The 25,509-nt window shown below is 37.1% G+C and overlaps 1 protein-coding gene across 7 annotated transcripts in view; it reads right to left on the bottom strand.

The window, feature by feature from the left end:
• The window catches only part of BRAF (B-Raf proto-oncogene, serine/threonine kinase), a 167,253-nt gene that overhangs the window by 22,284 nt on the left and 119,460 nt on the right, over positions 1-25,509 (bottom strand). For 4 of the 7 annotated variants that reach the window (XM_086688560.1, XM_086688551.1, XM_086688570.1 and 1 more), the window contains exons 10-16: positions 24,967-25,086; positions 22,696-22,832; positions 22,332-22,449; positions 20,214-20,298; positions 19,197-19,373; positions 1,416-1,462; positions 474-592 (exon numbers count right to left, since the gene is read on the bottom strand). In XM_086688560.1, coding sequence (XP_086544686.1) covers positions 474-592; positions 1,416-1,462; positions 19,197-19,373; positions 20,214-20,298; positions 22,332-22,449; positions 22,696-22,832; positions 24,967-25,086 — 803 coding nt within the window. The remainder of the gene's footprint in view (positions 1-473; positions 593-1,415; positions 1,463-19,196; positions 19,374-20,213; positions 20,299-22,331; positions 22,450-22,695; positions 22,833-24,966; positions 25,087-25,509) is intronic. The other 3 variants (XM_086688587.1, XM_086688603.1, XM_086688593.1) reach the window with 1 other exon arrangement.

Genomic DNA, 25,509 nt, shown 5'->3' with positions numbered 1-25,509 from the left:
TCTCCCAGCTGCCCCATAATTATAGGTTCTTTCTAGTCTAACGCAAGTACTTGCCAATTTAGGCTTAAATAAGATTGTGAAACAGCCTCTCTCTCAAAAAAGAGGAGTTCTCTTAGCAAAACCTTAATAACTGCTGCAGATCATACCTGCTTAAATGGCATACTTGTTTTTTTCTTTTTGCAACAGGGTACACAGAACATTTTGAACACAAGATATTTTAGAGAGCCAATTCTGGGTAAAATTTAAACAGTTTATAAAATACATATTTTTTGTTTGAAATGTACTGAAACTGGTATCATACTACTTTTTATAAAGATAAAGAAAAAGGTTAAAATCTATTTACATAAAAAATAAGATCAACATTGATTTTTGTGAATACTGGGCATTATGAAACCTTCAATGATTTTCTAGTAGTTCAGCAGCATCGCAGGGTCCACAAATTTCATTAATGGAGAAACAGCCTCAATTCTTACCATCCACAAAATGGATCCGGACAACTGTTCAAACTGATGGGACCCACTCCATCGAGATTTCACTGTGGCTAGACCAAAATCACCTATTTTTACTGTGAGGTCTTCATGAAGAAAAATATCTGAGGTGTAGTAAGTAAAGGAAAACAATAGATCTCATTTTCCTATCAAAGTAAGCATTATGAAAATTTTAGGTAAGAGATCTAATTTCTATAAGCCTGTAATATGATTTTCTTTCCTTGGTAATAATGATATTCCTTTAAAAAGTACAGTTCTTCCTATTTCCTCTTAAAGTTGACAAATATGTTTTAAAAAATAATTAGTTCTGTTTGGCCTATGTGACCTGCTTTTAAGATTTTTGGGGCTTGAAATGTGGCAGGGTGAGGTGAGATGCTTTCCTGAGTTTATGGGAAATCGTGAAAACTTTCCCATTAGATTTCAGTAACACAGATCCATTCTTTTGGCATTGCTGACAAAGACACAAAGGTTCTTCACCGGAATGAAGTTTAGTTGGCGGACAGGGTCTTGAGCTGGGTTTATGGAGGAAGAAGGAAAAATATGTCTTTCTCACCTCCTTGTTACGTAAGTTACAACTTTCAGTTACATCTGCACCACTGGGGGGCAGCGTCAGAGCACTGACAGAAATGAGGGGGCAGCTGCGCAACTCTCCGTTTTATGGAGCTGACAGAATGGAAGCACGCAATCAAAAGAGTACTACTGTTAGAAAGACTTGCTAGATTTTTTTGATAATGTTCAAAAGTTCAGAAACCAAAAGCAGGTGGTAGTATCCTGCTTCAGTATGCTCTCATGCAAACCCGTTTATTAATTCTCTTTACAACATATTGAACTTAGCATGAAAATTGTTTTTACATAATGTGAAGACAAAATGCAGAAGAAAAAGTCAGGATGTTTTCAAACTTCGCAGACAAATTTCAGGAAGGATACTATTACTCTTGAGGTCTCTGTGGATGATTGACTTGGCGTGTAAGTAACTGAAAAACAAAACATCATTTCAACCTGAGTAGGGGTAAAGACTCTGGCCTCCAAATCTATAGAACATATTTAGGGGTGTAAATAAAGACTTATTCAAAATTATGATACAACTGCAAACTATACATTATGATAACCTCTTTACATAAGAATATTAAAATAAACGGTCAATGAATTTAGGATTATAGGAACATATTACTATTACGGTACAGCCAAAATCCTGTATTGTGTTAAAAGACTTTGCTTTATCTTTTACTATTTACCAATACAAACCTTTCACTCCAGCCAAGCCTATTTATCCGTGTCTTTTCAACAGACATTGATATTTAATCCCACCTCTGTGATCAATGCTCCCCTCCCAAACCCATCCCCAAATGAACTTTCATTCTATTCTCCCCCATTCATTCCTATCCTTTAAGACTGAACGCTCACTCTAACTTCTGAATGAAGCTTTCCCATGATTAACTCAACTGAAAGTGATCTTTCAGTGTTCACTTATGTAGTAATTATTTAACAGCTTGATTCATGTATTTTTCCCTCTGTGCCTTTGGTTTTCTTTTCAGAATGTAAATTCCACCAGAATATGAAGATTTGATTGATAAAACCATTTTAAAGGTAGTAGTATACATTACTAAAATACCTTCTTTTTTTTTTTTTTTTGAAGATTTTATTTTTAAGTAATCTCCACACCCAACATGGGGCTTGAACTCATAACCCTGAGATTAAGAGCCGCATGCTCCACCAACTGAACCAGCCAGGCATCCCTAAAATACCTTCTTAAAAATACAGAGAAGCTTTACCAGACATGTTAACCTTAAATTAGCTACTAATGGCCACAGTAAATAATCCTATTGTTGATTAGTTTAAAATAGCATGTAATAAGAGAAAATTAAGTAATACAGAATAAATTTTCAAAACAGACAAAAATAGTGAGGAGGAAACCTGCTATATAACGTCCACAGTGAGTCTATTTTAAAGTCGATGATAAATTTAAATTATCTGTTACCCCTAAAAACTGCTTGAGTTCACTGAGGGAAAGGGCTCTGCCTACTTTACTTCTGTTTAATCTCCAGGGCCTAGCACAGTGCCTGGCATATGGTAAGTATTCAACATGTCTGTTGAGTCAACTACAATGAAATGCATATAATATTCTAGTCAAAGTTATTTTTCTTCATTTGATACTACAGAGAAAAGATACAGGAGACTTCTGAAATTTGACAATGACCATTAGGAAACAAATTTTGTTTTAAAATGACACTTTAAAGTCTAAATGGTATTATCAAAATTATGTAATAAACAGTTAAAAATGGAAGATTTACAATGATTAAGCTTTACTTATGCTTTTACATCTTCATTTAAACTTCCTCATTCTCCCAGAGATCAAGAGTTTGAAACTTTCTTCTCAGACAAAATTTTCATTTCAAACTACTGTTTATACAAAGTAACCCCTTCTCTTCCAATTCCTCTCTCATATCAGTTTACTTCCTGCATAGATTACTGCATTTTAAAGTTGTCTTGTTGTCATGACTTCTTAAACTCAATCTCACTATATCACCCGCTCTCTCTTATGTTGAAGGAAAACATGATGTCATTTATGGGTCTCATTTGCTTAAAAAGTTCTGCAGTGACAGAGAGAGGTACAGATGGAGAAAAAGGGGCCTCAATCAAATGCTTTTTCAAGATGGGGAGGCCTTGTCTCCTCTTCAGAAAGAAAGGGGAACAAATGGTGATGGTGCTCAGTGGCGGAGCTTGGTGCTTTGGTCAGAGATCTGGTATTTAATGCACAGAAAAAGTGTTGGTCTTTGAAAAGAGACTGTTTTCTTTGGAATTAAACACAACAACAAATGGGTGGTAGAAATGAACTATATAGCAGCATGATTAAGTTATAAGAGAAGATAAAGGTGTTCCTGATGGCGTCAATTTTTTCAACGAATCTGATACAAAGAAATATAGCAAGAGTAAAGTAAATAGAAATGTAACCAGAGGGTTGAGGGGAGAAAAAAATTCTGACTGGGAAAGTACTAGATAATTAACAAGATATAAATACAAGTGCTGAGCTAGTGATATCACCCTAGTAGAAGGTGGACAATATAAATCTAACACAGGCCAAAGTCATATACAGCTGCAACCTGAAATAGCACCCCCTTATCCTTGGGTAATCCTTTACTGGTTGAGGGTAGGGAAGGGAACAAGAATAAATTAACTTTACTATAGACTATACAGAAGTCTATCCATTATTTAAAGCAGTCAAATTGGACTCCCTTCTTAACTTTTCAAAGATGTTAAAGAGAACCTTACAAGGTTTATAACAGTAGCAAGAAAGAAAAAACATGCTATAAACTAAATGAGTATCACATCTTCTTGATAGGTTTCCCTTGGGAGTTTCCTTCCTTGAAGCAAAAGTATCCACCTACAGAATCATTTAATCTGAAAGCTGGGCAAATCATCTAGTAAAATTTGTTCTCTATGCTACTTCTTTCAAGCTATTATCCAAGATTCAGGTTTTTAACATTCTTTTAAGAGCTTAATATGATGCCTCAAGAGTAAATACAATACTCTAGATTTGATCTGATCAACACAAACTAGGGCGACTCTCATCTTAATTTTCTCCTTGAACATAAGACCTGAAACCATAAAACTCCTAGGGAAAACAAAATACGGGGGCGCCTGGGTGGCGCAGTCGGTTAAGCGTCCGACTTCAGCCAGGTCACGATCTCGCGGTCCGTGAGTTCGAGCCCCGCGTCGGGCTCTGGGCTGATGGCTCAGAGCCTGGAGCCTGTTTCTGATTCTGTGTCTCCCTCTCTCTCTGCCCCTCCCCCGTTCATGCTCTGTCTCTCTCTGTCCCAAAAATAAATAAACATTGAAAAAAAAAATTAAAAAAAAAAAAAACAAAATACGTAGCAAGGTCCTTGACATCAGTCTTGATAATCATTTTTTTTTTTTTGATTTGACACCAAAAACAAAGGCAACAAAAGCAAAAATAAACAACTGACTACGTCAAACGAAAAAGCTTCTGCACAGCAAACGGCACAGACCACCAACAAAATGAAAAGGCAACCTACCAAATGGGAGAAAATATTTGCAAGTCATATATCTAATAAGGGAATATCCAAAAAATATAAAGAACTTGTAGAACTCAATAGCAAAAATCCCAAACTGATTAAAAAACAGACATTTTCCCAAAGAAAACATACAGATGGCCAACAGGTACATGAAAAGGTGTCCAGCACATTCATCATCAGGGAAATGCAAATCAAAACCACAATGAGCTATCACCTCATACCTGTTAGCATGGCTATTATCAAAAAAACAAGAAACAGCATGTAGTGACAAGAATGCAGAAAAAAGGGAACTCTTTCAAGGGTACACTGTTGAAGACAATGTAAACTGGTACAGCCACTATGGAAAACAGTATGCAAGTTCCTCAGAAAAACTTAAAAATAGGATTATCATATGATCTAGTAATCCCATTTCTGGGTATATACCCAAAAGAATTTAAACCAGGCTCTCAAAGAGACATCTGCACCCTCATGTTTACTGCAGCATTCTTCACAATAGCAAAGATACAGAAACAACTTAGTGTTCATGAGTGAATAAAGAAAATGTCACACATACACACTCACACACGAGTATTATACAGCCACAAAAAAGGATATCCTGCTGTTTGCAACAACATGGATGGACCCTGAGGGCATTATCTGCAATGAAACAAGTCAGACAGGGCAATCCAAATACCATATGCTCTCACTTAGATGTGGAATATAAAAAAACAAAACAAAATTTAATTCATCTTCATCTTCCTTATGTGGGCTAAAAAATTATGTCAGCCATTATTGAGAGTATTATGGCAGCCACAGTCACTCTACAGACTTCTATTAAAATTGTATTCAGTTCCAACCCTACAGGGTTGTTCTTGCATTGCTCCTACACAACAGTTTCCCCATCCTATATTTGTAGGTGTATCTTTCTTTTCTGACCTTGGGTAAGATGTCTTATCTTGTAGACGTGGCCTATAATCTCAGCTGACTGAAATTTTAGTTTTCATTAAAAAATAAGTTTTAAAAGATCAGTGTGCTCTTGATGCCCTCACCTAAGTTATGTGTAAACATGCTAGTCACACTCAGGAGCAGAATGAAACAAAAATCTCCTTCAGCTTAATAGCTTCGGGGATGATGATCGTTATACACTTATGAACCTAGTCCAATTCTCCATGCATTTACATCTCTTGATCCTCTCCTCAACGCCATCATGAGAATTATCACTCAAATGCCTTGCTGAAATGCAATCACTAAGGCTACATTTGCTGTAGTATTTGCCTGATTTATCGGTGTTGCCTGTTTGTAACAGTCCCAAGTGTCTCTCACTGAAGTCCACTATTCTTTTCTTGTATTTTCAACTGTTTCTAAAACCAAAGAACTGGCTTCCAAGACATTAGCATTTGAATCCCGTTTCACCAAATGGTACACAATTTCAAAAATGTTCATTAGACTTCACGTAGCAAGCTGAATCTCTCCCCAGAAACCTATGAAGGGTGTGGCAGCTAACGGGACTAATATGCATGAGGGTGGTGACAATATTTGATCCAAACAATTTCAATTACAGTGTCCCTTCTACTTTGATGCGCTCCACTCTCCTCATAACCACACTGTGCAAAGTGAGTAAGACTGAAGGGAATGAGACTCTGCTACTCCTCTGCAGTCAACAATCATTTATACTTTAAAATAATTAAAATATCAGGCTCCTGGGTGGCTCAGTCGGTTAAGCATCCAACTTTGGCTCAGGTGATGATCTCGTGTTTGTGAGTTCAAGCCCCAAGCTGGGCTCTGTGCTGACAGCTCAGAGCCTGGAGCCTGCTTCAGATTCTATGTCTCCCTCTCTCTCTGCCCCTTCCCCACTCATACTCTGTCTCTCAAAAATGAATAAATGTTAAAAAAATTAATAAAAAAATAAAATAAAATAATTAAAATACGTAAGAAGTGAAGTTCACACCTTTTCCAGCTGTGTTGTGCTCTGAGTGGCCTAAAATCCATTTTTATGTAGTTTTTGGTTTCTATCGCATTAAAAAAAAATCAAACTTATTAAGGTATAACTTGTCTACAACACAGGATGCACCCAATTTTATGTACGGTTTGAGTTTTGCCAAATATATATATACTTGTATAATGACCAGCCACAATCAACATGAAGAATATTCATCACCCGCAAAACTTTCTTCATGTATTTCTGCAATTAATAACACCCTCTTCAGCTCAGGCAACCACTGATAATGATTTCTGTCACTAGAGATTAGTTTTGCCTTTTCTAGAACATCACATAAGAAAAATCTATGGCTTCTTTTGCTCAGTATAATGATTCTAAGATTCACACACTGGCTGCATGCAGTATTACAGAGTATGGACATACCACAACCTAACCATTTAGCCCTTGGACATTTGGGTTGTTCCTGATTTTTGGCAATTATGAATAAGATACTATGAACATTCAAGTACAAGTCTCTGTTTTTGACTTATGCTTTCACTTCTTTTGGGTAAATAACTAAGACTAGGATTGCTCATGTGTTTTTTTTAACTTTAAAAGAAACTGCCAAAGTGGTTGTCCCATTTAAGATCCTTACCAGCAACACATAAGAGTTCTAGCTGCTCTGCAACCTTGCCAATAATCGGAATGGCTGGTTTTGATGGTAAGAATTCTAGTGGGTGTGTAGTGAGTGGTGTCTTGGAGTTTTAATTTACCTCCCCTAATGTCTACTGATGTTGGACATCTTTGCACATGTTCATTTGCCATTCTTATGCCTTTTAAATAAAGTACTCCAATCTTTTGCCCACTCTTTTTGTTGGATACTTCGTCTTAACTACTGAGTTGTAAGAGTTCTTGTATGGTTTAGATACAAGTCTTTTAATCAGATAATGTATGTTACAAACATTTTCTTAAAATCTGTGGCTTATCTTTTCATTTTTAACAGTGTCTTCAAAAAGCAAAGGTTTAAATTTTGATGAAGTCCGATTTATGAATTTTTTCTTGTATGATCCTTACTTTTTGTATCCTAAGAAATCTTTGTCTTTCTTTAGGCTATAAAGATTTTCCCCAATGTTTCTTCTAGAATGTCTAGATTTTCAACTTTTAGTCTTTAATCCATTTCAAGTTAATATTAATGTCTTGTGTTGCGTAAGGGTTAATCGTGTGTTTATTTGTTTATTTATTTATGGAAATCCATTTGTTCCAGCAATATTTGTTGACAGGACTACCTTTTCCACATGAATCACCTTGACATCTTGTTAAAAAAATCAACTGACCATAGACTTACGGATATATTTCTAGGCCTTCTATTCTGTTTGTTGATTTATATGACCATTCTTTTGCCAACATCACATGGCCTTGTGGCTTTATACAAAGTTCCGAAATCTGACACTAGAAGTCCTTCAACTTTGCAAAAACTGTCTTGACTATTCTAGCCATTGCATTTCCAAGTACATTTTATGATCAACTTGTTAATTTCTACAGAAATTAACTGATATTTTGACTGGGGTTAAAATGAAATCTACAGATCAATTTGGGAAGGAAGACATCTTAATAATATTAAATCTCCTAACCAATGAATATGATACTTCTATGTGTTTTTTGTTTCCTAGCTGGGACCTGCATTAGAGAGGGTATAATCCCCCTTGGAAAATCAAACCTTCTAAGTAAAACATTGGCCTAAAAACAGTAAGTGGGAATGTTTTATAAACATGGAATATCATGGTACTGATGGAATAGCAAAAACCCTGTTACTCTTTTTAGAAGTTCATTTCAAACACAAGTCCAAAATCAGAAGCGTATTTATTTTTTTTTATAAAAGCAAGGTAACTCAGTGGAGGAAAGGGGAGTCATTTCAACAAATACTGCTGGGATATCCATACGGAGAAAAAAAATCTTCAACCCTCATCTCATTCCAAACTCAAAAATCAATCTAAAGTAGATTTAAGACCTAAAACTAAAAGCAAAAACTGTAAAACTTATATAAGAAAAAAATTTCTACCACCCTCATGTACACATACAGCCTTTTAAAGTTTTCAGGATATTTTTGCATCACTGCAAAAAAAACAACACTTTTTTTTGCATCACTGCAAGAAAAACAACACAACAACAACAAAAAACCACTTCGTGTTTCTCTGGGAGGCAAGCAAAACAGCAATAATCGCACTTATACTAATGGGAAAACCAGAGCCAAGAAGACGTAAGCGACATAACCAGAGGGACAGAGTGGAAAGGGCATGGGTTTTGAATTCCAACTGCATCACTTACTAGCCATGTGACCTTGGGTACATTTACATAATCCCTTTCAGCTTTAGATTCCTAACCTAAAAAATGGAGGTAATAATGATTACCTTGAAGGGGTTCCTTCTAAAAAAAATTTTTTTAATGTTTATCTATTTTTGAGAGAGGGAGTATCAGTGGGGGAGGGACAGAAGAAGAGAGAGACAGAGAGAGAGAGAGGGAGAATCCAAAGCAGGCTCCATGCTGGCAGCACATAGTATGATGCGGGGCCTGAAACCAAGAACCGTGAGATCATGACCTGAGCCAAAGTAAGACACTTAACCAACTGAGCCAGCCAGGCACCTGTGAAGGGGTTTCTTCTTTCTTTTAACACGTGTTTATTGAAAGCCCACTATGTGCTAAGCAACAACTGTTCTAAGTCTTGAAGATGAAGCGGAAAAGCCCTACGTCAAGGTGCTTACGTTTTAGTACAGAAGACGGAAAAGAAGAAAGATGTGTCAGTATTCTGTGAGTGGGGGGACAGGAAATGATGAGTTGGCAGGGGGTTGTGATTTTAGGGCAGGGAGGGCCTCTTTTCAAAGGACCTTTTGATGATAGCCTGAAAGGAGGGGAGGGAGAGAGTCATGCAGATATGGGATAAGATCATAGAAGGCAAAGGAACTAGCAAGGGCAAGGCCCGAAGGGAGGCATGTGCTTCCCAAATTCTAAGAGTGGCAAGAGGGCAAACTGGCTTGCAACAGAGGGAGCAAGAAGGAAGAGCAGTAGATGAATTGAGAGGTAATACGCAAGCAGAGAGATTGTGGTGGTGGTTACCTTGAGGAACTATTGTAAGGACTTTGGCTTTCTTTCTGAGTGAAATGTGAGACGCTGGGAGGCCAGAGGAGCAACATAACCTGAGTTAAGTCTCAAAAAAGACTCTGGGTGCTGAACAATAATAAACTGAAGGTAGGTAAGGGTGGAAGAAGAGCACTAAGCCAGCCAAGAGTTAATGGTGGCTTGAATCAGAGTGAACGGCAGAATAGGAGATGAGAATTTGTCAGATTCTAGGTATACGTTTTTCTTTTAATTTTTCAATGTTTACTTATTTTTAAATGTTTATTTTTGACAGAGAGAGAGCGAGCGAGCGCACCTGGGGGAGGGGCAGAGAGAGAGGGAGACACAGAATCCGAAGCAGGCTCCAGGCTCTGAGCTGTCAGCACAGAGGCCGACACAGGGCTTGAACTCACAGACCGCGAGATCATGACCTGAGCCAAAGTCGGCCGCTCAACCGACTGAGCCACCCAGGCGCCCCTGTTTATTTTTGAGAGAGAGCACATGAGCAGGGAAGCAGCAGAGAGAAAGGGAGACAGAGAATCCAAAACAGGCTCTGCGCTGTCAGTGCACAGCCCAACGTAGGTCTGAACCCATGAATCGTGAGATCATGACCCGAGCTGAAGTCAGACGCTCAAATGACTGAGCCCCCCCAGCTGCCCCAAAAATGAAAACAGGATTTAAAAAAAAAATTTTTTTTTTAATGCTTATCTTTGAGAGAGAGAGAGAGTGTGAGCACATGTGCGAGTAGGGGAGGGGCAGAGAGAAAGGCAGACAGGAGAATCAAAGTGGGCTCTGCGCTGAGAGCCCAATGCAGGGTTTGAATTCACGAGCCATGATATCGAGACCTGAGCCAAAGTCAGACACTTAACTGACTAAGCCACCCAGGCACCCCTCTAGATCTACTTTAAAGACAGAGTGAACAGGAGATAATAGGCTGGGTGTATGGTGTGCCAACAAGAGAGGAGTCAAAGATAACTACAAAATGTTGACATAAGCAGCTGACAGAACAGAGTTGCCAGTTACTAAGATGAAAGGACTGCAGGAAGAGCAGGCTTGAGGAAAAAGGTCAGGTCCTCAGTAGGAGACACGCTAAACATGAGATGTCCATTAGACAGTCAAGCAATGTGGAGCAGACAGCTGGATAGGACAGTTTGGAGTTCGGAGGAAGTGAGTTGGATGGTGATGGGTATATAAGTGGTAACTGAACAGTATTTTAAGCCATGAAACTGGATGAGATCACCAAGAGAATGGAGATTCCTGGAGAGTTCCAACATTCAGCGAGGTTCAAGTGTTGAGGAAGAACTAGCTACAAAGGAGAAGTAGAAGGAAAATCAGGAGAAGGGTGCTTCTCAAATTTTAATATGCATCCAAATCATTTAGGGATTTGTCTCTAATTCAGAAGATCTGGGGTAGCACCTAAAACTCAGCACTTCTTTTTTTAAATGTCATATCGCGGGGCACCTGGGTGGCTCAGTCGGTTGAGCCTCCGACTTCGGCTCAGGTCATGATCTCGTGGTTCGTGAGTTCGAGCCTCGCATCGGGCTCTGTGCTGACAGCTCAGAGCCTGGAGCCTGCTTCGGATTCTGTGTCTCCCCCTCTCTCTGACCCTCCCCTGTTCATGCTCTGTCTCTGTCTCAAGAATGAATAAACATTAAAAAAAATTTTTTTTAAATGTCATTTTCACTAATACTTCTTAATGTTTATTTATTTTTGAGAGACAGAGAGAGAGACAGCATGTGAGGGGCAGAGAGGGAGACAGAATCCCAAGCAGGCTCTGCTCTGTCAGCACAGAGACTCATGGTGGGGCTTGAACTCACAAACTGTGAGATCATGACCTGAGCCTAAATCAAGAATCAGAGGCTTAACCGACTGAGCCACCCAGGCACCCCTAAAACTCAGCATTTCTAAAAGGCTCCCAAGTGGTAGAGATGCTACTCAGACCAGATTCTGAGTAGCAAGGGGTTAAGGATGGGTTTCATCGGAGAAGGGTATGATCAACTGCAGAATATGTTTCTGACAATACAAACACATGGAGACTGTAAATCTAACCACTGGACCCACTAAGAAGTATTTCAGTGGAGTATTGGGACAAAATCCTGACCAGGTGGGATCCACAATAAAAGGGAAGAGAAATTACAGAGTGAATATCAACAACTCTTTTGTCAAGTTTTACTGTAAAGAATAGAAAAATGAGGTGATAACTTGAGGGGGAAGCAGAATCAAGGATGGGTCCTCCATAACTTTTTATTAAGAAATTTTTAAGCATAAAGTTGAAAGAACAGTACAATAATCATCCTACAATCTCCACCTAGATCCAACAATTGTCAACATTCTGCCAAATGTGCATTATAAGGAAGATCTTCTAAATGAAAGAAAATCCAGTAGAAAAGGAAAAGCTGAAGATGAACAGGGGAGATTTACTCCAAAGATGTCAGTGAGTAGGGGAATTAAGACAGGGATCTAGCATATGAAAAGGAAGGGTTGGCTTTCACTCCTAGTGATAAGGCAGAAAAATTGAGCATGAACATAGGCGGGTGGGCAGATGTGGTGGGTGCTTCTAATTTTCTCAATGAAATCACAGGCAAGGAAATCAGCTGACTGTTCTGGGAGAGGTGTTGAAGGTTTGAGGATAGAGAAGGTAAGACACCCTCTAGGAGAAAGGAAGAACGAACAATCTTAAAAAAAAGTATGGCTGCTGTATTACATTAAGAGCCCACTTGAGGTGTTGAAAAGACTAAGCTGGAGAAGCAGCAACGTGTAAAGGAATATACTCTGACACCAAAGTGTCAGCGCCAGGTTACTTCATCTCTCTAAACCCTAGTTTCTTTATAAGTAAATGGGGATAATAGGATATACCTCACAGGGCTATTGAGGATTACATGAGGTAGCATATATAAGTACCCAGAACAAAGTCTGGCACATAGTAAGTACTTGCTAAACACATTACTGCATATATAAAAAACCAGAGAATGTAGCTGGTATAAAAAACAGAAGGAGAGGGTAAGTTACTAGTATGTAGCAGAGGTGGGGTTAAAACATAGTATTTACTGATCAAGAAAGATATTTAAAATAAGAATGAAAAAAGGTAAAACCAGTGAGAGTCCATACTTGGAACAACAACATAACTCACTGTGTATACTATTAAGTACCAAATTCTGAAAGGACACACAATACACATCAGAATATTAATGGTGATTATCTCTAGGCGGATTACTGGTGCTGACTGATGTTCACATTTCCTGGGTGTTCTCCAGTGACTATGTATTCCCTATAATAACTTTTATTTTGAAATTAAGAACTGCACCAAAGGCAATCACTGCAGCAATCACTCATATTTCTCACCATAATTAATTCTGTTAAAAATTTTCCACATTGGCCTCCTGGTTTTCACAGTTCATAAAACTTATGAAAGTACAACACAACTATGGAGTCTTTTGTTTTAAATTAAAAGACAGAAATAATCAACGTGTTATAGATAAGACAACTGCTCTTCTCTCCCTGATAGCTGTCCCCATGCCAATCCCTTCCACCATTCTTGCAAACCACTACTCAATCTGGTGTGTGTCTGCTAATCCTTATTTTAATACTTTTGCATACTTATGTACACCTCTCTTAAAAAAAAAAACCCACATATAAAAATGTTTTGTTTTTAAAATTTCAAGTGGTCTCGTGCTATAGCTTTTCTCACCTGATACTGTGTCTTAAAGCTAATGCTGATACGTAATTCATTTCTGCTGTGTATTATTCTCCTGCACAGAGGTGCCAATATTCTATTTATCCAAGTCCTCTGATGGACATTTAAATTTATAATTTTTCACTGTTATATATTTTCCTGCAACACATCTCTTCCCATATAAACCTTTTATGGAACAAAAGCTGGCATCTCTCGGGGCAGGTCAGGTACTCTCCATTTTATCAGACCTTCTGGAGCACACCAGGGGGGGCCGGTTGCATCAGGTGCCCGTAAGCAATTCCCCTCATCTTTCTCAACACGCAATTCTGTCTGAATTCAGGTATTCTGCTAATCCCAGTGGGTGAAAAATAGTACTTGTTTTAGTTTTTATTTTTCTGATTACCAGTACCCTCTTTTGTATCATTGTTCTTATCCACTGGAAAATCATGCTCACTATAATTAAATATTCTTTGACCAACTGGAATTATTTTCAATCACTGATACACATTCACCTCTTTTCAGCTTTAATTCATCCTTCCATCTTTTTTTTAACTAGGTTTATTATCTTTTTTTAACTTTATTTTTTAAAATTTACATCCAAATTGGTTAGCATATAGTACAACAGTGATTTCAGGAGCAGATGCCTTAGTGCCCCTCACCCATTTAGCCCATCCCCCCTCCCACAACCCCTCCAGTAACCCTGTTCGTTCTCCATATTTATGAGTCTCTTCTGTTTCGTCCCCCTCCCTGTTTTTATATTATTTTTGTTTCCCTTCCCTTATGTTCATCTGTTTTGTCTCTTAAAGTCCTCATATGAGTGAAGTCATATGATTTTTGTCTTTCTCTAATTTCACTTAGCATAATCCCCTCCAGTTCCATCCATGTAGTTGCAAATGGCAAGATTTCATTCTTTTTGATTGCTGAGTAATACTCCGTTGTACATATATATACCACATCTTCTTTATCCATCCATCCACCGATGGACATTTGGGCTCTTGCCATACTTTGGCTATTGTTGAAAGTGGTGCTATAAACTTGGGGGTGCATGTGTCCCTTCGAAACAGCACACCTGTATCCCATGGGTAAATGCCTAGTAGTGCAATTGCTGGGTCGTAGGGTAGTTCTATTTTTAGTTTCTTGAGGAACCTCCACACTGTTTTCCAGAGTAGCTGCACCAGCTTGCATTCCCAAAACTAGGTTTGTTTTTAAGTAAAGAGGCATACTTTTCATTATTTTTTAAAAAAGTAAATCGTGAGGCTTTATCCCCAAATTACTTTTAATTATCTTTATTCAGATTATAACACTTCTGTGGGTATAATAACAGACCACAACTTTCTCTTGATTTAACACCTAGTAAATTTTCTGATAAAGTTAAATGAAAAGTTATACAATAAATATTATACTGAAATTAAAAGTCCTGAAAGGAAATGGCATGACAGATTGATCATTCGTGAAATTTGTTTAGTAACAACAGTTTTAAAATATCTTGGCCCTAAGGTCAATGACTGTCAGGTGAGAAGATGATAAACATACTATACTAGCCCTGATTCGGGAGGAATGAGACTCTCCTTATCTACCATTACAACAACTCTGCTCTCTTCAGGTAAACCTAGCAATCAGAAATGATCCTTCATTGAGGAAAGGAGACAAAATCACACAGGAAAAATGTCACCCATCTGCTTATATTCTGTAATCCAATGAAGGGGACACATTTGAAAGTCCTAATGATTCATTTTCCTAATTACTAACGGTTTTATCCTATGAATGACTACAACCCCAGCACCTTGTATCCTTATTCTGCTTCTACTCTCTGACTTCAAAATACATTTTGTGTGAGCAGTGGCTGACTGTATACTTTCAAATTGGGAAGGAGTTAGGGGAAAATAATACATTTCAGAAAGTATTCAGAAAAGATCAACAACATCTGGAAAACATTCAGGTGGCAGACTATTTTGAAACGGGGGCTTTGCAAAAGTGCACTATTAGGTGGCTCTTTAAATAGACTATGGACTTATCGGTTAACTACATCTAGCTTGCTCTGTCCTTTGTGAAATGATGGTGGAGGACAGGGAAGGAGGAATCAGACATTTAAAAGTTTAAATAAGTACAAAGCATATAATTTGTGCTGGGCTACAATATCAACATTTTAACACTGCCGTTGTTGTTATTATCCAAATGTTCCTAACAAAGCATCTATTCTTGCTTCATGAATAAAAAATCTTCTTTCATCTCTGAGGAAACTGGTAGGTATTCGGGGGAGAGAGGTGTCTCTTCTCCTTGCCTTGTGTTTGTTTGTTTATTCCTTGTTGCCTCTTTAACTCCATTTGTTTTGGTCTCTGTCATTGGCATCCCACCCTTTACCTCTGACATTTGATGATCCAGAGACAATTTGTCTTACTCAGACTAAATGAAGGTTCAAAAAACTGTCTGGAAGGTTTGAGCATATGGATGGGCTTCTTGTTTTTTAACTTCCTTGTGTAGTGATCTAAGTGGAATCCCTGATGTCCCTACCTTTGGGTCTTTTCTCTCAGTTGATAAGATTCCTCAGAGAAGACTCTCCCATCTCCTGCCTAAAGGGGAAGGTTTGGCTGCCAGCATTTGGCTGGGAATCTTTGAAAACAGAGTGCTGGGGAACTCTCCATTCATCCTTCTGGAAACAGTCACTCAACCCTCTGTTTCTGACAAAATCTCCATGCCCGTGTCCCCAGTCCAGATATAATTGATCTTCCTCTCTCCAGAGAATATAAAAGTCTACAGTAGGGCAGGGAGGGGGCAGTCACCCAGCGACCCAGAGCAGGATGCAGGATTTAGAGAAGATTTGCAGGTATGCTCTCTCACTTACGTATCTCCCCTCTTCTGAAGGCAGACGGCACTGCCAATTCCTGACACTTTTGAGGAACCTGTGGTGTCAGGTTGGCCTTTATTTCCCCATTGCCAACTAAGGCTTTAGCTTTTTTAAGGTATATTAATTCCATTACCACTTCATCTGCTTTCTGGCTTTCAAAATGTTGTTATTGTTTCCTTCCTCTCTGTTATCTCTGTCCTTATATGTTCATGCTTAAAAAAAAAAATTCCTTGATTGTAGTTTTAGTGGCGTTTCAAAACACAGCAAAACTTTGTCACCTTAACTTGAAACCCACATCTGCCAAAGCCGTTAGAAACTAAAGATGTGTTAATACATTTAACCAGGTGCATGTTACTGTCTTATAAAGAACAGAAAGAAAAAATAGGAACTGTATCTTCTTTGGTTCATTTAAAGCTGGTAATAAACTCTTGCTAGAGGGCTTAAAATTTACAGTTAAAAAAAAGTTTATTTATTTTGAGAGAGAGAGAATCTCAAGCAAGCTTTGGGCTGTCACCCGATATGGAGCTTGATCGAACGACCCTGGGATCGTGACCTAATCCAAAATCAAGAGTCGGATGCTCAACCAACCGAGCTACCCAGGCACCCCTAAAATTTACTATTAATACTTTTTTAGCTATTAAAATCTATGATAAATTTATAGAATGATCTGAATTCATAACTAGGTATACTCATTATATAGTCAGAGTTACCTAAAAATATAACCAAAGTGTTTTGGAATAGACAGATGCAAAGGTTTATGCTTACAGAACCCAAACTGTAAAGTGATGGGATCATATTGTGCCTCTTCACTGACTATTCCCCAGACTACAGAACTATTGCAATTTGATAATGTTCTCTCTATTGTACTTCTTGTCTTTATTGATAGTGGCATTCCACTGCCCCATCACTGTTCCTGTTTTTTTAATGTTTATTTATTTATTCTGAGAGAGAGAGAGAGAGCGAGGGAGAGAAAGACAGAGATAGAGCGCGCAGGCATGTATGCACACGAGTAGCGGAGGGACAGAGAGAGGGGGAGAAAGAGAATCCCAAGTAGGCTCTGCACCATCAGCACAATGCCTGATGCGGGACTCAAACTCACAAACCGTGAGACCATGACCTGAGCTGAAACCAAGAGTCAGATGCTTAACTGACTGAGACACCCAGATGCCCTACCCATCACTGTTTCTAAAAACAATTTTTAGTACTATTCTTTGCTGCCTCTGTTTATAGCAAAAGCATTTCCCCTTATTCTTTTGTTATTCTCTTTGACCATTTTCTCTTTCCTTGACACTTCTGTTTTGATATGCTTCTCTCTCTTCCAAATGGTAAACCAGCAATAATATGCAGTTATGTGTAATCATTCTTTCATTTTGTGTGTGTGTATGTAACAGATATGTAGTGAGTACTTATCATAGGCCAGGCCCTGTTCTAGGCATTAGGGATAAAACAATGAACAAAATAAAGCCCCTCATCTCATACAGCTTATATTCTAGTGGGGGTGACAGACAAAAAACAAATATGTCCGATACAGCTGAGTCTCAAAAACAAAAGGATAGGGATATAGAAAGTATCATCGGTGGGGTAGGAATCTTAGTTACATAAGATGATGAGTGAGAGAAGCCTTCTTTTAAAAGGTAACATTTAAAGAGAGACCTAAGGGAGAAGCTCTATGCATATTTGCGGAATGAGTATCCCAAAGAGAAAAATAACCAGTACAAAGGCTAAGGAGGGAAGATGCTTGGCTTGAAGAAACAGCAAAGAGACTGGTGGGATGGGAGCAGAATAAGCTTTGTTTTCTTACCAATGGTTACTACTTTTGCCACGGTTTACTCTTTCCAAGAGTTTAATATACCTTTCAGATTTGAACAGATTCAGATTCTAACTTACATGAAAGGCTGACATTGTTTGAAGTCTAGTGGATAAGTGGGAATGTTACTGAAGAGGTAATCATTTGCTGCAATAAGCACTCTGGCTGACCACAGGCTTGTAAACAATGTAAATTACTTAAATTACTTAGATATATTACTTAGTCTTGAGACAGGGAGGGTGATAGCTCAGTGGGAAGATTTAAGAGCCCAATCTGATTTTCAGTCCTGGTCCTACACTTACACACTAAGTGACCTTGAGTCAGAGCTCTAGGTAATGGTACTTACATACACTTTTACTCTTTTATTCTAATTTTAAAATGTAAAAGTAGCATAGTGAATATGGGGAAAGAATAATGGCTTGGGAGTCAGATTCTGAGTCAAACACCTCTGCTGCTATTTATTAAATGTGCAGCTATAGACATCACTTAAAAGCCTGAGTTTCCTGACCTTTAAAAGCAAAAAAAAAAAAAAAAAAAAAAAAAAAATCTACTTTATAGCACTATAAAGATTAAATGACATAATAAAAGCCATTTGTGTACTATAAAATATAAGATACATACATATTTTTAAACTACCCATAGAGCTTTTAAACTTGTATTCTACTAACTTAAAATTTTTCATCTAAGTACTTTCAAAATTCATTCTTAATTTTTACCTTTTGATTTCCTTCTTCATTTGTACTTAAGAGCTGCATGCAACATTTATCCCTCCCAGTTGGTTCCCTATTTTGACCGATGATAAATTCTATTTAAGCAACATTTTATCTTTTAAATTACATAGCAAAATTCAACAGATATGAACAACTCAACTTGGAATCCTTAAAAAAGCATCAGAATGCAGATTTTAATTTTATTTTATTTCACTCAGATGACATTTTGTAATAAAAAATATGGGTACATGTAAAAAATAATTTGAAAGGATAACTTAATTATTTTGTATACTTCAGTAACTGTTAAAGACTTTTTTGTAGACTTTCTTGGTTTTTTGGCCTATTTTGTTTTGTTAACCTTCAATACTAAATCATTGCATGCTAAACATAAAATTGCAGTCACGTATTTGTTATCAAATATTTGATATATGTTTTTGAAGACTATACTAAAGATATACAAGAGAGACATTTTATTTCTTAATATCATATTTTTAGCCATTAGTTAAAAGTGTTCCTATGTTACTACACAGTAATTCAAAAGCAACCCAAAAGAATATTAGCTAAAACCTTTAAAATACCATCAGTGGTTTTCAAAAACAATTTACAAGAGATTTAACAGAATGGAACTTACTCCATGCCCTGCGCAGTCTGCCGAGCAATATCTATCAGCTTGATCATCTCGAATTTGGTCTCGATGATGTGGAGATGGTGGTATAAGCTGGAGCCCTCACACCACTGGGTGACAATAGCCAGCTGGGGCTTTGTTGAATAGCCCATGAAGAGCAGGATGTTCACATGCCGAGTTTTCCTGTAAAAGAAGTATGTTAGTAAATAGTAAATGTCGATAAACTTCAGCAAATCTTAAAAAAGTGGACCAAAGCAGTCTGATTATCAGGAAGAACATAAGGAAGGATAAGTTTAGAAATTATTTTAGGAATTGTCTAGTGTAATATCCTACCCCTTGCAGAAAGATCTTAGGTTTTAATATACTTCACAACAGGCAACTGAAGTTGCTTAAATACCTTCAATTGTGCAAAGCTCTTCACTGAGACTGCAGCTTCTTTTTTCACCCTTACCCCCCTTTTCAAAGTGGTTCTAGTATTAAAAAGTTCTTTGGGGTTGAGAAAAAACTATTTCCCTACAACTTCCGCCACTGGCCATCCTGTTCTGCTCTCTGGAATAAAACAAAGTCTGTACCTTCTTGAACATAATAGCCTTCTGTGGACCCAAATATACTCAGTTCTATCGACCGTTTTCCCCTTGTTACAGTTTCAGAACCCTCCTCATCTAAGTTGTCCCTGCCTGGATATTCTCTAGTTTGCTAATGTTCCTCAAGTCCCAGGGCTTGACACAATCTTTAAATGTGTTCTGATAAATTTAGAATTTTGAGAGTATTATTTCCATAAGTGGAAATAGGATTTTTCATGATCAGAACATTGTATTTCCATTAATTCACCTTAGGACTAATTTTCCTATCAGTTATACCATATAAAATTGTACACCACTTAAACAATACGGTTAAAGACATAGTATACTCAAACTCTGTCTTATCCACTTTTAGTAAACCTGTAAAGCCAACAGTGGCTATCACTGGAAAATAGAAGATAAAGATAACTTCTCTGGAAAACAGTAATGCACACAGGCTCACCTGAGTACTCCTACTTCATTTTTGAAGGCCTGTAACTGCTGAGGTGTGGGTGCTGTCACATTCAACATTTTCACTGCCACATCACCTAAAAAAAAATTGTCATTCTAAATGTCATTCCAATTTTTTAAACTTAAAAAAAAAAAAAAAAATATATATATATATATATATATATATATATATATATATATATATATATATATATATATATATAAACCTCTTGGATATTTTCACTAATTACCATGGCCTTAAATCCATACCATTATTAAATTGCAAATAAATGAGATCTTAACTTCTAAAATGTATTAATTTTCTAAGGATAAAAACTAAATGAACAATGACACTCCTATACTAGTATTTCAAAATACCACCTCCCCCCCAATAGCCAATGTTGTATTTCCCCTAGAAATGTAGTTTAACCAAGTAAGTACCCATGGTATTTTCCTGATTAATTAACAATACTAAACCAAATGCTTTTACTATCTGAATGTTAAAACAAACTATTGATGACAGGCCCAATGAAGCTTGGCTGAAATAGAAAACTGCAGAGCTTCTTTATCAGAGTAGTTAACATGGTTTTCAAATCCAAGGATCACTTGCTTTTGCTCAGGAAGATTAAAAAAATAATTTTATGTGAAACAGAATTCTTACACATCGCCAGTGGGTGTGTAAAATGGTGCAAGCACTTAAAACACTTTTGGCAGCATCTACTAAAACTGAACATATGTATATCCAGTGGTCCCACAATTCTTTCCTAAGTATATACCCAGCAAAAATGGAACATATGTTCTCCAAACAACATGTACTAAGAATATTCACAGCAGCAGCATTCGTAATAGCCCCAAACTGGACACTATTCAAATGTTCATCACACAGTAGAGATTGGAAAAGAAATCATGTTAGAGTCACACAATGAATACTATTCAGAGAATGAATGACCTATAACCACATACAATAATACAGACGAATCTTGTACTTTTTTGCAGGTTTATTATACTTTGATATAATTATGGATTCTTCCTGATTATCGAAGTAATACAGTGCTCATAGTGAAAAACATTTTGAAAACAAAGAAAAAAGTAAAATCTCCTATAATCATGTCACTCAGAAGTGATCATTGTTAACACACTGATATATAAACTTATTAGGCTTTCATAGGTATGCAGTGTGAATATTTACGAATACATATGGAAAAAAATCACCTAAAAAGATATATACTAAAATGCTGACAGTCGTTTTAAAAGTTTATGTTATATGTATATTTCTAGGCAGTACCATAGTATAGGATATTATACATGCTGTTCTGTAAAATTTAATATACCACACATACCTTTCTGTATCAATAAATATAGATCTACCACACTATCTCATGTCTATATAATCACATATGAAGGTTATCAATTTATCCAGTCCTCTGTTAATGAGCACGTAACTTTATTTCCATTTTCTCATTAAGTCTCTAATGAATATATTTGCACACACATCTGTTTGTTTCTGCCCAATGAGTTGTAGTTCTACAAATGGAATTGTTGGCTCAACACACATATTGACAAACTGCCCCCCAGAAAATCTGTAGCAATTTATTCTCCCTCCAGCAGTGTTACAATCACAGCTCTAAACATGGCCAATTAAAAAAAAACAAACAAACAAACACAAAAACAAAAAAAACCTATCTGTCCACTTGAGAGGCAAATAATGATTTCTAGCTTTTGAATTTGCAATTCTTTGATAATTAGTGAGGCTAAACATTTCTATATGCTCCCTGGTTGTTTCTTCCTTTGGTAAGTACAATTTTAATGTTTACCTGTGATTTATAACACAAATAAAACTATCAGCAAAAAGACTTCTAAAAGAAAAAAAATCTTGGGGCGTAACTCACCCGGGGAATTGTCATCTTTAAAAATTATTACTGTAATGATAGGAGTCCTCCTTGCTGTGAATTGTTTTTATTTCCCATAATTTTTGTTAACCCTTTCTTTGGAGGACTCTTTAATCTGACCTATTTGCTATGATGCTATTTGCTTAGTGATTCAAACAGTGCATATTCCCTTTGATTTTTTTAAATCACAGTTATGACACGTATCCTATTATAACTTGTATGTCACTGTATTACATACGTACCATGCCACTTTCCCTTGTAGACTGTCCCAAATGACCCGGATCCAATTCTCTGTCCCACTGTGATCTGCCCATCAGGAATCTCCCAATCATCACTTGAATCCCTTCTACCAAGTGTTTTCTTCATAAAAATAGCACAAAAGTCAAGCCAAAGCAAACAAAAAAGGAAGAGAGCAAAAATCAGTGTGTGGGAATGCTTTAAGCAAGAAACTATCAGCTTTTAAATTTACTTTGTTAAGGGAATTCTGTGTCACATACTGACATATCATACATCACCATATATCATATAATCTAAAAGGTGACATTACATTTAGCTAGCTTATAAAACAAAAGAGCTTAGAGACCAGAAGATCTCATATATTCTCACCATTCGATTCCTATCTTCTGAGGATGAAGAAGATTTCCTTTCCCGCTGAGGCCCTGGAGATTTCTGTAATGCTTTTACATTAGTGAGAGAGCCCGGCAATGAGGCAGGGGGGGTGGCAGACAAGCCTGTGGTTGATCCTAAATTAGTGAAATGAAAAATGTACCTATTAAAGGAGGATTGAGTATGTTAATTTACTGGGGGAAGAGGGTAGGGAGAGATTTAGACTTCTTTTCAAAATGTAATGTATGTTTAAAGGCACATCTTTTGGAAATGATAGGACAAAAAAGGGCCTCATTTGGTGATCTGCACTGTAATTTCTTTTAGTTTTCTGGTCAATTTAATGACTTTTAAAACACCTGATTTCAGATACATACTTTGCTTATTGGTGTAGAGTCTGGAAGAAAAATAATCTTTCTAAAGTAAGAGATCAATACTAAAACAATACTCCCAAGTCTTTGTTTGATTTAAAAAAGTAAAATCAATTTAAAAGCTTATAGAAAAAATAAACTTGTAACTATTTTATGTTACCTGAACAGCCAATCAATATAAAAACAGATGGAAACTCCCAAATGGGAACATATAATAATGGCCTTAATGTTAAAAATATCTGGCTCTATCATATTAGCCACGAGAACTTTAAAAATCCTATACTGTTTAAGAGTTAGAAATATCGGTCAGTTCAGTGGTTCCTGGATTCCTGTTCTACCAAAGACTACTTGTTACCTGTATAACAAAGTTAATACAAACAAAGCCAAACAGGTTTCTCAAGACTTGCTGAAAAATCTCTACAGGTATAAAGTGAGAGAAAAGTTAAGTGCTATGGCCTCTTGGCCAAGCTGCTACAAGTGGAAATATTCTAGGAGTCAAGTGAGTCCAGTGGATACACTGAAAGTAGACTCAGTAGGCAGGGCTGCATACTTTTCTAAACACCGACTGAGCACAACTCCTAGATTCACCTAGCCGGTTTAGAGGGGTTCAGGGCAATGACTCCTAGTGGTGTCTGAATACAGTTAAGGAGAACTGAGATGTCCAGTAATATTTGCATATACAGAACAAAAAGACCTCGAAAGAATTTTTTCTTTTATAAGATTACTATTTGGGGGTAGGGAGAATAGCAATGTCTACATTTAAATGTTCAAACTGTATAGAATTTTATCATTGCCACATCACACATGCCATCACATGGAGAATGTACCTGATCTGATATGCAATTTTCTAAAAGGAAATGGGGCCTGGGATGCCTGTAACTAGAGCATAATCCATTTTCCACCTTCCAACTGGTAATTTTCAACATCATAAAGCTTTAACTGCTTGCTCAGGCCTCATAGATTCTGATCTACTCAATAATGTACTGTATTACTTATTTCAGTGACACTACTCAGTACTGTAGGAATTCTAGCCCATCCTATGGATTTTATGAGAAACAGCTGGGCTGAGACAGCAAAAATCTGAACCACCACCATCACTTTCAGAGTAAATAAGAGACACTAGCAAAAGCCAGTAAATATAATTCTTTAAAAATATTTGTAGTAAGATACCTGTCTGAATTTTGAGTTAAAACGTTAAGAGATCAGTTTAACTACAAAACAGAGTGAGATGAACTGAGAGAGTGGAACCACACTGCTATAGTGCTTCTTTCATATTAGGGTGTAAGTGAGGGTAGCAATCCTCAAATTTTATGAAGTATGCTAAAAGTACCCCAAATATATTAAAAACCTTTCTTAAGGCTCCCTACCTCTGATATAATATAAAACGTACATGTCCTGCATTAAAAAAAAGGACAGTGCTATTATAGAAAAATAAAGCCAAAAATCTGGCAAAATCTCCTAATTGGGGTTTCTATTTTTACTTTATTAAAAACCACAAGAGTTGATCACAAATATTAATAGTCATGAAGGCTATTATGTAAATGGATTAAAATAAAAGTTATTCTGATCGAGGCACCCCCCCATATACATTATTTATTGCCACCCACCGAGTTTAAGAAATTATCAAGACCAAAAAGTCAGTAATAGAACAAAAAACAAGATGGATATCTTAGCTCAGAATTTTCTTGCTTTTAAAAATTTATGACAGACAGCATACAGAAAGCTTGTGGTAGTGAGTATGTGTGAGAAGCACATTCAGAGCATTCCAGCCAGGCCAAGCAGAAATTTAGTACTGAAAACTCTCACACTTACAAACACACGCTGTGAAGGTGAGGCACAAACAGTATCTGTAGTTTATATTGAGTTTGCTTTGGGTGAAAACAAGAAAGAAGAGCCCAACTACCTCTGAACACTGGGCCAGGCTCAAAATCAAACACTATTTCACTGGGGACAGAATGTAGGAGGGGACTGGGAGTCCGGGATTGGTATTTCCGAAGACCACGCATCAGCTGGTTCAAAGGGGCTGTTAGAAGAGAAAGAGAGGGGCAGGCAAACACAAGAAGACAGACACACAGAAGAAATGAAAGAAGTCATGGGAATAAATGAGTTGAAGCCTGCTTCACAAAATATTCTGGATGTCTAAAAAATCTGCTTGTTTTCATAAAATCCCAATGACTTTATAAAGTGACTCATAAAAAGGGTAAGAAGTGCCATTTGATTTTTGGAACTAAGCAGGCAGTTTTTAAGATTAACTTAACTTTGTGATGCTAATATGATGGCAACACTTAAATGCTGGATGTACTGGGCAAAATTATCAGAAGCCACAGTTATTAAGACATATGAAAGTCAAACTGGCAGCAACATTAATTGGTGGATTCATGGAATAACAAATGGAAAACAACCACAACTTTTTAAACTACATGCTACAATGAATAGTAAGTCCAAG

The sequence above is a fragment of the Puma concolor genome, chromosome A2 (assembly GCF_028749965.1).
Source record: "Puma concolor isolate L17-30 chromosome A2, mPumCon1.1.hap2, whole genome shotgun sequence".
In the NCBI taxonomy this organism is placed as follows: Eukaryota; Metazoa; Chordata; class Mammalia; order Carnivora; family Felidae; genus Puma; species Puma concolor.
The sequence above is the reverse complement of the archived record's forward strand: the minus strand, read 5'-3'. Positions and strand labels throughout refer to the sequence as shown.